Source organism: Bos indicus x Bos taurus, chromosome 16 (genome assembly GCF_003369695.1).
Source record: "Bos indicus x Bos taurus breed Angus x Brahman F1 hybrid chromosome 16, Bos_hybrid_MaternalHap_v2.0, whole genome shotgun sequence".
Classification (NCBI taxonomy): Eukaryota; Metazoa; Chordata; class Mammalia; order Artiodactyla; family Bovidae; genus Bos; species Bos indicus x Bos taurus.
Genome location: NC_040091.1, coordinates 71,360,587 through 71,374,043, shown reverse-complemented (window position 1 = coordinate 71,374,043; position 13,457 = coordinate 71,360,587). Strand labels below are relative to the sequence as shown.

Genomic DNA, 13,457 nt, shown 5'->3' with positions numbered 1-13,457 from the left:
CGGAGCCCGGGCGCTGCGGTAGCCTCGAACTCCCGGTGCAGTGCAGCAGCACCCCCGCCCCGCACCCCCGCGACCCCCGCCCCTCCGCCCTCCACCAATCCTCCGCCCTCGCCCGCACCCCCCCGCCCCACCGCACCTCCAGCTCCCCGCCCCCATCCGCTGCCATCTCCCGGAGTGCCCGGAGTTAATATCTTCCCATCCACCCGCCGCTTCTTTTCCTCCCCTCCTGCAATTTTCATATTTTATTAAGTATCTCTTCCTTTCTCTCTTTTTTTCCTTTGCTTTTTCTTTTTTTCCCCCCTCCCCGTCTTTCTCTCTTCTTCTCTTTTTTCCCTTCTTGACATTGCTTTGCAGATGTTGGGATGAGAGTCGGAGCTGAATATCAAGCTCGGATCCCCGAATTTGATCCAGGTAAATCTGTTTGCTTAAGCAAAATCCTGTCTTCTCCCCCCCCCCCCCCCCAATCTCCTTTTCTGGGACTGGTTTAGGGTGGAAAGGGGTAGAGGGCGGACGGGCGGGGTTGGGGTCCGGGTGTGCGGTTGGGAGGAGATGCGGGACTGGGATGGGCAGGCATCTCTGGCGGGAGGCTGTCATGTCACGCTTGGCAGGGCTGTGACACAGGGCGTGTGGGCAGATGCGTGCCTTGCAAGGTTAATATGGTTCCCCTGGAGGCCACTTGCCCGCTGGTGGCATTCACCTTTCCACTCGCCTTGATCCTGGAGTGAGCGGAGGGAGACGGCCCTCGGGGAAATCGGGGGGTCGGAGGCCGGGGGTGGAGCGGCTGCGGGCCCCAGAGCTGGAGGAGAGGGTGTGCGGGCTGTGCGTGGAAGAACCGTGCAGATGTCAGTGGCCACCCGACCCAGCCCCCGGGAGCCCAGGGCCGCGCTCCGCCCTGGCTGCGATCCCCGGGCGGCTGTCACCGGCCGAAGCCGAGGGCGAGCCCTGCCTGACCCGCGGGCGCACACACGGGATTTTCTTTTTTTTTTTCCCTTTTCTTTTTTGGCTAGGTGGTGTAGCTTTGGTGGCGACCGCTTTGCGGAGTAGGAGCCGCGGAGGGAAAGGGATTGGGGGAAGAGGGTGGGGAGAAGCCAGAGGCACACCTCGCTCCAGAGCCAGCCCCGGGGAATTGAGACCACAGGACAAGTGACCGCAGCTGCCAAGGAGACATTTTCTCCCCGAGCAGCCAGGTTCCAGCGTCCTCTGCCAGCCCGGCTTGCGGGCTCCCTGTCTACTTTTCTCCAAACAGGCTCCCTGGCGGTCACGGGATCTGAGCCTGGTCGGGGATTGGGCGAGAGTTCCGCATATGGAAGCGCCCTTGTTGGAGCCTCTCGGAGTGGAGCGTGTCTCCTCCTCCCCACCCCACCCCAGACCCTCTTCAGTTCAGGCTTTGGGCAGACTTGGAAGGGTTTTGTTCCCCCTACCCCCTGCCCCTTGCACTTGGTCAGTTCCTTGCCCATTGCCCACTTATAGTAATGTGTCTGTGTCGAACTCTTGAATTCTGTATTAGATATTAATGGGGCTTACTTGTATTTTCTTAGGGAAGATAGCATGTTTCTTTGCTTATAGTTTATCCGTGGGTATTTTCATCCTTCTGCCCATTGCTGCGATGCAGAGTGATATTTACCAACCGTTTAAAGAAGTTTAGGGTTTAGGCAGCTCTTCTAAAGGAAAGGGTAAAATAATGAGAGGGTAAAATAGGATTGTCAGTGCAGGTTATTTTTCAGTAGGTAAAAACAATGATTCAGGAGTGCTTACTAGTCAAGAGTTGCCTTCTGAATGACATGACTTAATAAATTTTATTCAAAAGCTATCAGTGTGTGTGCTGGAGGGCTTCAAATAATTTTAAATGTTGCAAAACAAATTTTGTTTATTAATGTAGCTAGTAGGTGAATAGCACTTCCACATGACTTCTGCCTCGGGTTTTAGCTTGACATTTGGAAGCTTACTCTGGCTTAAGACAGACTGAATTAATCACTCAGGTCTTATTTTTGTGCTCTGAGCAAGTCACTGGCCCTCCCTAAGCCTCAGTTTCCCTAGCTGTAAAATGGAAATAAAAATAGGGAATTCTTGCTAAGGTTATATGAGTGGGCAAATGGCAGTTACTCTTTGGAGGTTAAATTTAAATTATCATTATTAAATTATCATTCCTCATAATCGTGAGGAATGCTTCTGCATATCTTTATATCTTTCTGATTTGGGGCTTTCCTTGGCTTACTGCTTTTTTAGGAATTGATAAACTTATTTCCCAGTTAGAACTCAGCAGCATAATAAACATGCCTTTTTGTCCCATTAGGTAGGTTTATATTTCATAAACAACAAATAGACACAAGGTGATGAGAGGTCTTGTGTTAAAGAGCTGGACTTCATGCTAAAACAGATGTGTGCAGGCCATGACCTGATCCCTATAGCAATTTTGGGAACAGATTTCAAGCAAAGGAATACTAGAGCCAATTTTAAAGTTAGAAAAATAGCTCATTTAAAGTGCAGAGTACTTTTTATGTGGTTTCACATGGCCACTACTTGTATTACCCAATTTCCTTGACCATCATATTTTTGCATATTTTGCCTAAGTGGAATATTTGAGGGAAAAATCACAAATATTGCAATTTTTAAAGTTACATTTTCATTAAGTTTACTCAGACTATCACTGATGCTTTTTATTAGAATAAGGATAGATGTCATATTCTTTAAATTCATCTATAGACATGCCTCAGAGATAATTGCGAGTTTGATTCTAGACTACTGCAATAAAGCGAATGTCACAAGTAAAGCAAGTTACATGAATCTTTTGTTTTCCCAGTGCGTATAGAAGCGTACAATGACGTTAGGTCCAGAAATGCAATGTACATGCCTAAATTAAGAAATGCTTTATTGCTAAAATATGCTAGCCATCATCTGAGCTTCTAGGGAGTTGTAGTTTTTTTTGCAGTAATAGCATCCAAGATCACATATCATCATAACAGTATAATAATAATGAAAAAGTTTGAAATATTGTAAGAATTACCAAAATGTGACACAGACAAGAAATGAGCAAATGCTATTGGAAAATGGTGCTGATAAACTTGATTGACACCGGCTTGCTGTAAACCTTCAATTTGTTAAAAAAAAAAAAATTCACAATAGCTGTGAAGCACAATAAAATGAGGTATGCTTGTATTCATTTTATCCTCAATAATCTGCAGAATATTGAACCCAAGGGTACAACTAAAACCACTTACCTAAACTTAGGTGGGCTTTTCTGTGGTTACAGGCAAATTTTGTCAAGCAAATGTAGACTGTCATTATTAAAATACTTTTTACAAGGAAATTTTGAGTCTCTGTGCTGTTCAACGTAGAACACTGCTTTATCTTATTCTAAGTGTTGTGCTGTTGTGTGAAGTTTTTACTCCATATCAAATCAATACCATTGGGTCATAACTTCAACATATTTCTTTGGAAGAGAAGAAAAAAGAAAAGATGTTTATTAATGATAGAAATTGAGAAATGGTCAGCTCCTCTCCTTTTCTCTTTTACATACTATTGTCTTTAGTCTTATAAACCACTCAGTCTGTCTTCATGATTGTTCACCCATAGCCATCCAAGTCATTTGGAAGAAAAATTTCTTCGGTATCAAGATTAGTATGATCAGAATATAGGAAAATTAAAAAGGTTTTTTTTTCGTGGAGGATATTTTTACTGGAGGAGATGATAGTGATAATGATAGAAATTAAGCACAGAAAGAATTACTAAAATGAGTGTTTTAGAAAACATGAGTGAACTGAAACTTAAATTGGAATTATTGTTGTTAGGTTAGAAACAGTTTATGTTAGTTAACGGACCATTGCTAACTGCCTTTATAAAAATTTACTAAGCAGATTTTTGACTCTTTTTTTGTGACTCTCTTCCTTTTGGTTCGTTGCTAGGCCAGCCCAACTTTTCTGTAGTGCCTTCTGACTACACTTACATCATGAGGAGCAGTTTTGCGTGGTGATTAAGAGTCTTAGCTCTTATCATATGCCTTTTAGCCACCATGGCATTGTGACCTTGGATGAACTGAATGTGTCCAGGCCTTAGCTTTCTTATTTGTAAAAGGGAGATGATATTAACTATATGATAAGATTAAGTAAAAATTAGTGTGTATCACCAACTTGATGGACATGAATTTGAGTGGGATTTGGTGATGGACAGGTAAGCCTGGCGTGCTGTAGTCCATGGGGTCACAAAGAGTCAGACACAACTGAGCTGAACTCAATATGTATAAGGCAGTGGCCTTCAAAATATTTTGTTGCTTACTCATAAAAGAAATTTGAAAACCAGATTCACGTATTTTTAAGTTGATATCTGTTATTTGTCATTGAGTTTATTAGTTGAAAGATATAATTTCCAGTGTATTGAAAATGTTAACACTTTGAAATAGAGTTGTTATAAACTTATTTTAAACACATCCAATTAAATGTAAATACTTAGCAATGTGGTAGTATCTGTTTTATAAAATGTATAAATTTTTGTAATTGCCATACATGTTCCTCACAGAATTTTATAAAACATTCTTTTCTTGAAAGTGTTTTATTCATCACTTGTCCAGTTTCTGTACTATCATAATATGTACTCTTGTGAACATGAGGTTCTAAATGTTTAATTCTTCTGTCTGGAGTTATTACAATTAATGCATAATTAATTAAGATTGTAATAGTCATGGTACCTTGAGTAAAGGAGAGCTTTACTGATATTTGTTTGGCATCATAGTGGTTTTTAAATTTTAGGCAATGTACTCTTGTAAGATTTGGGTTGTATGAAAAACCTGCCATTTTTCTTTTTCTTTTTTGAGTGAGGGAAGGAAATTTGTGAAAAAGGTCAGAAGTAGCTTAAGTGTATAGCTTAGACTGCAGGTGACTTCTCAGGCAGATTGTCTTGGAAAAGAAAACAGGGAAGTTGATGTTCTGAAAATTGGTTCTCAGAAAACTTATTCTTGATTGTGTACCCCTTGGAAAGTTGTTTATCTCAGTTTGAAATCGATGAATTAAGTATAGTTCAGAGCGTAGTTTATAAATAGAATTTAAAAATTTTGGAGTGTCTTACTGATCTCTGTATTTAAGTTCTTTATATGGAATATTTGTTCCATGATTTCCATCAAAATCCTTAGTTTGACTGTGTTAAAGAAAATCTGAAAAGAAATAGATTTATATTTTTGTACTTTCTTTGAAACGTGCTATTGGTATAGAAATCCTAATCAAAATGGTTTTTGTTGTTGGTTTTCCCCAAATTGGTCTCATACATGTACTTTACCAACTGTAGTTAAGGGGCTCTGAAAGATTTCAGGAGAATTGAACTTCTTTGGTTATTCAGTCACTCATCTGTGGCAACGCCATGGACTGCAGCACTCCAGGCTTCCCTGTCCATCACCAACTCCCGGAGCTTACTCAGACTCACGTCCATAGAGTCGGTGATGCCATCCAACCATCTCATCCTCTGTCGTCCCCTTCTCCTCCTGCCCCCAATCCCTCCCAGCATCAGAGTCTTTTCCAGTGAGTCAACTCTTCTCATGAGGTGGCCAAAGTACTGGAGTTTCAGCTTTAGCATCATTCCTTCCAAAGAAATCCCAGGGCTGATCTTCAGAATGGACTGGTTGGATCTCCTTGCAGTCCAAGGGACTCTCAAGAGTCTTCTCCCAACACCACAGTTTGAAAGCATCAATTCTTCTGTGCTCAGCTTTCTTTATAATCCAACTATAATACAATCCAACTATCTCACATCCATCTATTGACTACTGGAAAAACTATAGCTTTGAATAGATGGACCTTTGTTGGCCCTTGAGGTATAATCATAAACATTTTTACAGATAAAAGCAAAATAAACATTTGGCTTATGTCCTTTAAAAAGTATTTTGGTTTACTTCAACTTTTATGATGAAAAGGGTAAAGCTTTACTGAATGCAAGTCATCCTGAGAGGTAAATTGTTTTTAGTCATGCAAGTTACTTTCTGTTACTCTTTATAGGAGAGGAATCAGGCTGAGTTGTCAATAAAATAAGTCATTTTAGCTATTCAGTCTCATTTTCAAAGGGTTGGTAAGAGAGGTCATCGGCTGTTTGAGTTAGAGCCCCATGAGATTTTATTCATTTATATTTTTGATTGATAAGAAGAAGCCTTTCCAGCATAGACTAAGAATGGAACTTAAAGAACTATCTTCAGTAAGTATATCGTAGTAATGACAATAAGTCTTAGGTAGTGCTTACCATATGCCAAGTCCTTTACGCATACGAATTCACTTCATTTTTTAACTACTCTGTGAAGAAGGTGCTCTCGTTATCCCTATTTTTAAAGATAGGTTAAACTGAGGCACACAAAGTTAAGTAAATTTGTTCAAGATGTCAAAGCTAGGAAGTGGCAGAGCTGAGATTCACACCTGGAGTTTGACTCTATAGTGATTACTCGGTTAACCATTGTGCTAAAATATATCTGGTTTCCTATAGAAATCAGTCATCTTTTGGTCCTACTTGGGCACATATATGATTGGCTAGGGCAAAAACATTATGAAATGCCTAAGTAACCATTCTGGAGAAGGCAATGGCAGCCCACTCCAGTACTCTTGCCTGGAAAATCCCATGGATGGAGGGGCCTGGTAGGCTGCAGTCCATGGGGTCGATAGGAGTCGGATACGACTGAGCAACTTCACTTTCACTTTTCACTTTCATGCATTGGAGAAGGAAATGGCAACCCACTCCAGTGTTCTTGCCAGCAGAATCCCAGGGGCAGGAGAGCCCGGTGGGCTGCCATCTATGGGGTCGCACAGAATCGGACACAACTGAAGCGACTTAGCAGCAGCAGCAAGTAAGCATTCTCTGCCACCAGACGAGATTGCCACACACACACCATACACCCACATTAGAAGAGCTATTAGTCCCCACAGTTGGATGCCAGTTTCTGTCAGAGGATCAGGCTCTTAATTACAGTGAAAAGAATTTATGAGGAAACTTAACTGTTCTTCATGAGCAAGAGTACAAAAAATAGTTCATATCAGCTTAAGAAGAGATATTTAATGAAAATACTTTAATTCAAGCTTTTTGTAATACAAGGATCAGATGCAAGGAAATATGTCTAAATATTAAACATGTATGCTGGTTAGACTCAAGACTTAATGGAAACCTTCCTTTGTTGCATTCCATGTTCTATTAAGTGGTATTTAAATTAGCATCACAATCCATTGTGAAAAAGAATCAGTCCCATATTAAAGAACTGAAATTTAGGATACTCACTAGAAATAGCAGTAAGTGTTAGTTGCTCAGTTGTGTCCAACTCTTTGCGATCCCATGGACTGTAGTCTGCCAGGCCCCTTTGTCCATGGAATTCTCTAGGCAAGAATACTGAAATGGGTTGTCATTCCCTTCTCCAGGGGATCTTCCCAACCCAGGGATCAAACCCAGGTCTCCTGCATTGCATGCAGATTCTTTACCCACTGAGCCACCAGGGAGGCCCAGAAATAGCAATAAGGTTTTATTAAATAAGGACTTCTGACCAACTTAGACAAGTTGTCTGTTTCTCCTGAGTGGTTTAACTATTCTGCTTTTGTGTTTTTGTTTTATGAGGTTAAAAATTAAATATATATCTTAATATTAGAGTTTTAAAAAGATAGCTTAAAATTTATTTTCAGTGAATATAAATTTTAGATAATATCCCTCAAACTTGATTTCCTTAAATTCTCAATTCCTGTTTTCATCCTTTCATTAAAGATACTTATGACAAAATGCAGTAGGTTTTCTTTTAGATTTATATTGTAATTATGATTTTTTTAATACTTAATGGCACCCCACTCCAGTACTCTTGCCTGGAAAATCCCATGGGCGGAGGAGCCTGGTAGGCTGCAGTCCATGGGGTCACTAAGAGTCGGATACGACTGAGCAACTTCACTTTGACTTTTCACTTTCATGCTTTGGAGAAGGAAATGGCACCCCACTCCAGTGTTCTTGCCTGCAGAATCCCAGGGGCAGGAGAGCCTGGTGGGCTGCCGTCTATGGGGTCGCACAGAGTCGGACACGACTGAAGTGACTTAGCAGTTACAGTATTCTCTCATTTCTTTTTTCTCTGTCCCTAATTTTTCTTTATAGTAAACATACATAACAATGTTTAGCTTAAATAAAGAACTACTGAATGATCTTATTGCTTGATAGATGAAGTCTCTAGTTGGGAGTATAGTAATAGTTACATTTACCCTTGGAAATGAATGGTTTTTATTCTGAATTATTTGTAACTTCATAAATGATTACAGTTTAACTTCAGATTTCTATTAATGTTTTCTGTGAGTAATTTTGAAATTCTAGTCATTAATTACTGATGGCTATCAACAGCTCATACTGTTTAATTAACTTGAATGCACCAAAGAATTAGGAAGAAGCCAGAAAAAGACCACCAAGAATTTAAAGACAGAACCTACTGGCATAGACTTGGCTCGGGGATAACTGTGTTAGGCCTTTTGTTCATTCTGTCTTTTCTTAATTTACATGCAGTTTCAATAGTGTTTGATTTTCCTGACTCTTTAGATTATAACAAATAAATTATAAATAGCAGTAGTATGCTTCTGGGTTAGGTAGCGGTAGACTCTCAGATTACATTAAGAAGAAATAGCATTATTACCTTTACATGTTTTGACTTTGTTTTTCTCTTACACAGAGTACAAATGTTTGTAAATATAAGAAGTAATTAACTCTAAAAAGGAGTAACTGGCAGACTCCTAGCAAGGGAGTAAGATTAAATAGAAACCATAAAAAGTAGATACAAGTGTTCAAAAATTATAATGATCTTGGCCCATTTAGATATGGGGCAAAACAATTATCCCCTGAAGTATGTGCTTTTAAGTCAAGAGTTTTTAATAACTCCTAAGTAAGATACGGGCTTCTCTGGAATTTTTAATAATTCTTAAGTAACATAGGCTTCTCTGGTGGCTCAGCAGTAAAGAATCCTGCAAATGTACGAGATGTGGATTCGATCCCTGGGTCAGGAAGATCTCCTGGAAAAGGAAATGGCAACCCATTCCAGTATTCTTGCCTGGAGAATCCCATGGACAGAGGAGCCTGGTGGGCTACAGTCCATGGGGTCACAAAAGAGTTGGACATGACGTAGCAACTAAACAACAAGTAACATATAAAAGTTAAATCAGATTTATTACCTGTCGAGAAATAGGGATATAAAATGTACTTTATAATAAAGTCTTTTTTTTTTTTTTAATTTAAAGAGGGTAAGCTTCAGTGTTTCTAAAATTTTGTTCATATCCACAAATGATATATTTACTATATTTAGTGTAAATCTGTTTTTATTCTTTGTTTTCCTGTACTTTGTTTCTTTGTCGTCTTTTGCAGGTACTGTACTAAAATAGAAATAAAGCTTATTTTGCTTATACTTATTTTGAATGTGAATAAAGTTCATCGTATTCAAAATAATTTTTTCCCCAGGTGCTACAAAGTACACAGATAAAGACAATGGAGGAATGCTTGTGTGGTCTCCATATCACAGTATCCCAGATGCCAAATGTAAGTTTTCTGAAACTGGATGTCTATGTCAGTAGGGAATCAATCAACCAATTCAGAATGCAACTTATATTTGTTTTTGGATCTCTTAGATCTCCTAAGAAATAGTTTGCCTTTGTTTTATTTTGTTTTTTTGATGGAGCTTGCTATGTTAGAATGTTTTTCCTTTTGAAAGATAGTGGGTTGATCATTCCAATTTGTGTCAGGCCCAGGAAGACTGAAAAAACCTAGGATCTGATGGCATTGCTGCTTAAATCCTGAAGCAGGGGAGGGAGTTACAATGTAGACATCTGCACAGGCTATTCCTCAGTGTATGAAGCTGTAAAGAAATGCCTTCAAACTTCCAAGAGCCCACTATCATTACCATTTTAAAGAGGAAAGGGGAAAGAACTGACTTCAGCAGCCATCGATCAGGTCATCTTTGTGCTCTCCATTTCTGGACGGAGACCTTCTGGATCATTGACCATGCACTTCTTGAATCATGGTGTGGCTTTAGACTTCAGTGTGATGTAGCGGACCTGATCCTTTGCGGCACATCAGATATAGGAAACGTGCAGGTAACAAAACTAAGATCCCCACCCCTCCACTCAATTATCATTTGATTTATTAAAACAAAAATCACTGAACAGCTATTTTAGCAGCTGTAAAATAAGTTTGTCTTTTTAAAATATTTACCAAATATCAAAAGATGTCCCATGCTGGTTTATTTAGTCCCATGAAAATTAACGATGTCATGTATATCATGTGCACAGTATGTCTAGTCATACTTATTAATGCAGTAAGAGAACTAAAAATTGAAAACTGAGTGTTATTTTGCATACCTGATAATTCTTCCTATTTACAAGCTTCAGAATACCAGGAAAAAGTCTAGCTGGTAATCTAGGAATTAATGCCCTTGAGGTATTTTTAACTGAAAACACAAAATTGTACATTTTGTGTACTGAGGAACCTGAAAGAGATTGTCAGGTTTTTTCAGGTTAGTCTTCCTTATAGGCAGTTTCATTCATAAACTGACCATCAGTGTGTCATTGGTTTTTGCCTTTTTAGCACTGTTTTATATAATGATGTATTTCTTAGCAAAGTGGAAAACAAAATTCAGAAAGCCAACATGTCCTGCAGTGGTGTGTCCACCTGGAATATCCCAGTGAAGGTCTAGGGCAGTGGTTTTCATCCCTGGCTGTGCTTTGGACTTGCTTAGGGGAACTAAAAAAAACTTCTATTGATGACTGGCCTCCACCTCAAACTAATTAAATCAGAAAGTTTAGAGGGTGGAGCCAGGACTTGCTATTTTAGAACTCTTCTGCTGATCCTAATGCATAACCAAGGCTGGGAACCACAGGTTGATTGGTTTTATTTAGCCTTCTCTATTTATAGGACTACAAGACATTTTTGTTAATCAGCATGTATGTAGATCTGTCATATGTTTAAATACTATGAGTTCTAAATAGAAAATAGTATTTGGATTTTCTCCAAAGCTTGCAATCTTAGGGAGATACAGTAACATCCATAAAAATTAGTTGTTAATACAACAGCATTATTGTTATAATAGCATATTTATATATTAAACTGTACTGTACTGTTAATAACAGCAAACTCTTAGGAAGTACTTAAAATGGGCCAGATGCTTCAAGCACTTAACATATACTAGCTCATTTAATCCTAGGAAGAATAGTACTGAAAATAGTAGTATTTTTATCACTATAGTGAAGAAACTAAGATACAAAAAGGTCAAGTTAATTGCTTAAAGTCCAAAAACAAGTGACAGGGCTGGGAATCAAGTCTTGGTAGATGAGCTAGCTGTTCTCGGATCAGAATTCTTAACCACTGCTTCTCAAAAATGTGCTTAAAGAATTTATATATTTATATTGTATAGGATTTAGAAAGACTTTGCATAAAAATGAGTCCTAAATGTGAAATGCAGGTTTCTCAGCAATAAGGCCTTGAAATAGCCTGTATATTTATGTCATAATAGAAGCTGTGCTTATTTAAACAACTATTTGCTTGATTATAATAATTGAGGATGAAAGAAAATGGAATATATAAGTACCTTTTGTATAGCTAGCATGAGGAGCTGAAGAAAATTTTAGGCATACTAAAACATGTTTAAATTGTTACTATACTGGCAAAACTATAAACCATCCTTTATACAGTAATCAAATATGGGAAGGTAAAAGCTTTGGGAAAACTCTTAACATGAGATGAGGTCTTAAATAGCTAAGTCTCGCTAAATAAATATTGCAATAGAAGCTACCTAATATTTTACACTATAATTAGGCTCTGTTGACTGACCACAGATTGATCTTTTTATAATACAAAAATAATTAGTCATGTCAGTAAATTTAATAAGTATATGCTGTATGGTCATGGAGATAAGGCATACTAAGTAAAATTTTAAACCAAGTGAGCTTCTGATCCTGTATGTAGAAGTGAAGGTCTTTTTTATGATGTTTTATGGAAAATGACTTTGGCTTTTTTTTAATCCCTAGAGTATAATTGTTTTTAAATTTTGCTTTGTTAAAAAAGCAAAGTCAACCTGGGCAGAAGAAGTAAATGAGAATAATTAATTATATAACACTGTTTCGTTACAGTGGATGAATATATTGCAATTGCAAAGGAGAAACATGGCTACAATGTGGAACAGGTATGTACAGAAACATTTTAATATTGAGGTTTGCCTCAGTAATTATCAGATCCAAAGAACATCTCATGATAGTTTCTGTCTTAAGAAAGTGCTTAAGTTCAACCAACTTTATGAAAGTGAAAATGTTAGTTGCTCAGTCGTGTCTGACTCTTTGTGACCCCATGGACTGTAGCCCATCTGGCTTTTCTGTGGGATTCTCCAGGCAGGAGTGGGTTGCTATTTTCTTCTCCAGGGGATCTTCCCAACCCAGGGACTGAATGCAGGTCTCCTGAATTGCAGGCAGTTTCTTTACTGTTTGAGCTACCTGGGAGGTTGTAGCAAAGTCTGACCTTTCATCATTAAAGATTTTGCTTTTATAAGCATTATTTATCTCAAGGGCTTTTGAGAACATTTTTTGAACATTTGTCTCTCAGTACCTCTGGTTTGTTTTTTTTGTTTTTGTTTTTGTTTTTTGAGTTCTTAAAGGTCTGAAAGCCTTAGGATTACTCTAGCAAATACTTACCAAAAGGGAAAATTTTTTTAAGTAGAGACAATTCTCTGACTTTTTAACCTAAAAGACCTAGAAACTAAACTTTTTATTTAAAGAAATATTTTAAGATTTTTAAATTTTGAAGGAAATAATTCACAAAGGGCTTAAAAAAAATAGATAACTTTAAAAGGAGATATATGTGGTATGGGACTGCCCAGGTGGTGCAGTGGTAAAGAATCCACCTGCCAGTGCAAGAGACAAAGCTTTGATCCCTGGGTCAGGAAGATCCCCTGGAGGACGAAATGGCAACCCATTCCAGTATTCTTGCCTGGAAAATTCCATGGACAGAGGAGCCTGACAGGCTATATAGTCCTTGGCGTCGCAAACAGGACTGAGCAAATGAGCATGCACACACGCATATATGACATATGGTCCATTATCCCTGGTAAAATGGGAATGTAGAACATGGAAAGTGAAAGTAAAGTGGACATTCTTAAATTTCATTTCAACTAAGTATAATATCAACCTCTGTCAGAATTAATAGTAAAATAAGTGAACTTTCAGTTACCTGCATTATTAAGAGCTAATTTTATAGTTAGCAACATGGTTAAACTATAGAAAATCATTTTGGTGAGATTGAGATGTTAATCTAAATATAGTTAACTTTTCTGTGGGTTTTGAAGACTTTGCTTATGTATTTTGTTTTTAAGACTTGACTTTCTTTTTACTATTTGATAAGGTTAATTCTTTGAAATGTGACTGTATATGTGTTCATTTTCATGTTCATTTTCAAGGAGTACTACCAGAGTACCAAAGTATTACCAAAGTGAGAAGTTAATGCTATTTAAA

The 13,457-nt window shown here is 38.3% G+C and overlaps 1 protein-coding gene across 5 annotated transcripts in view; it reads left to right on the top strand.

Moving 5' to 3' along the window:
• The window catches only part of RCOR3 (REST corepressor 3), a 53,398-nt gene that overhangs the window by 522 nt on the left and 39,419 nt on the right, over positions 1 to 13,457 (top strand). For 4 of the 5 annotated variants that reach the window (XM_027565673.1, XM_027565672.1, XM_027565675.1 and 1 more), the window contains exons 2-4: positions 355 to 411; positions 9,424 to 9,501; positions 12,087 to 12,139. In XM_027565673.1, coding sequence (XP_027421474.1) covers positions 355 to 411; positions 9,424 to 9,501; positions 12,087 to 12,139 — 188 coding nt within the window. Of the gene's footprint in view, positions 1 to 354; positions 412 to 9,423; positions 9,502 to 9,654; positions 10,056 to 12,086; positions 12,140 to 13,457 lie in introns of those variants that run through there. The other variant, XM_027565677.1, reaches the window with a different exon arrangement.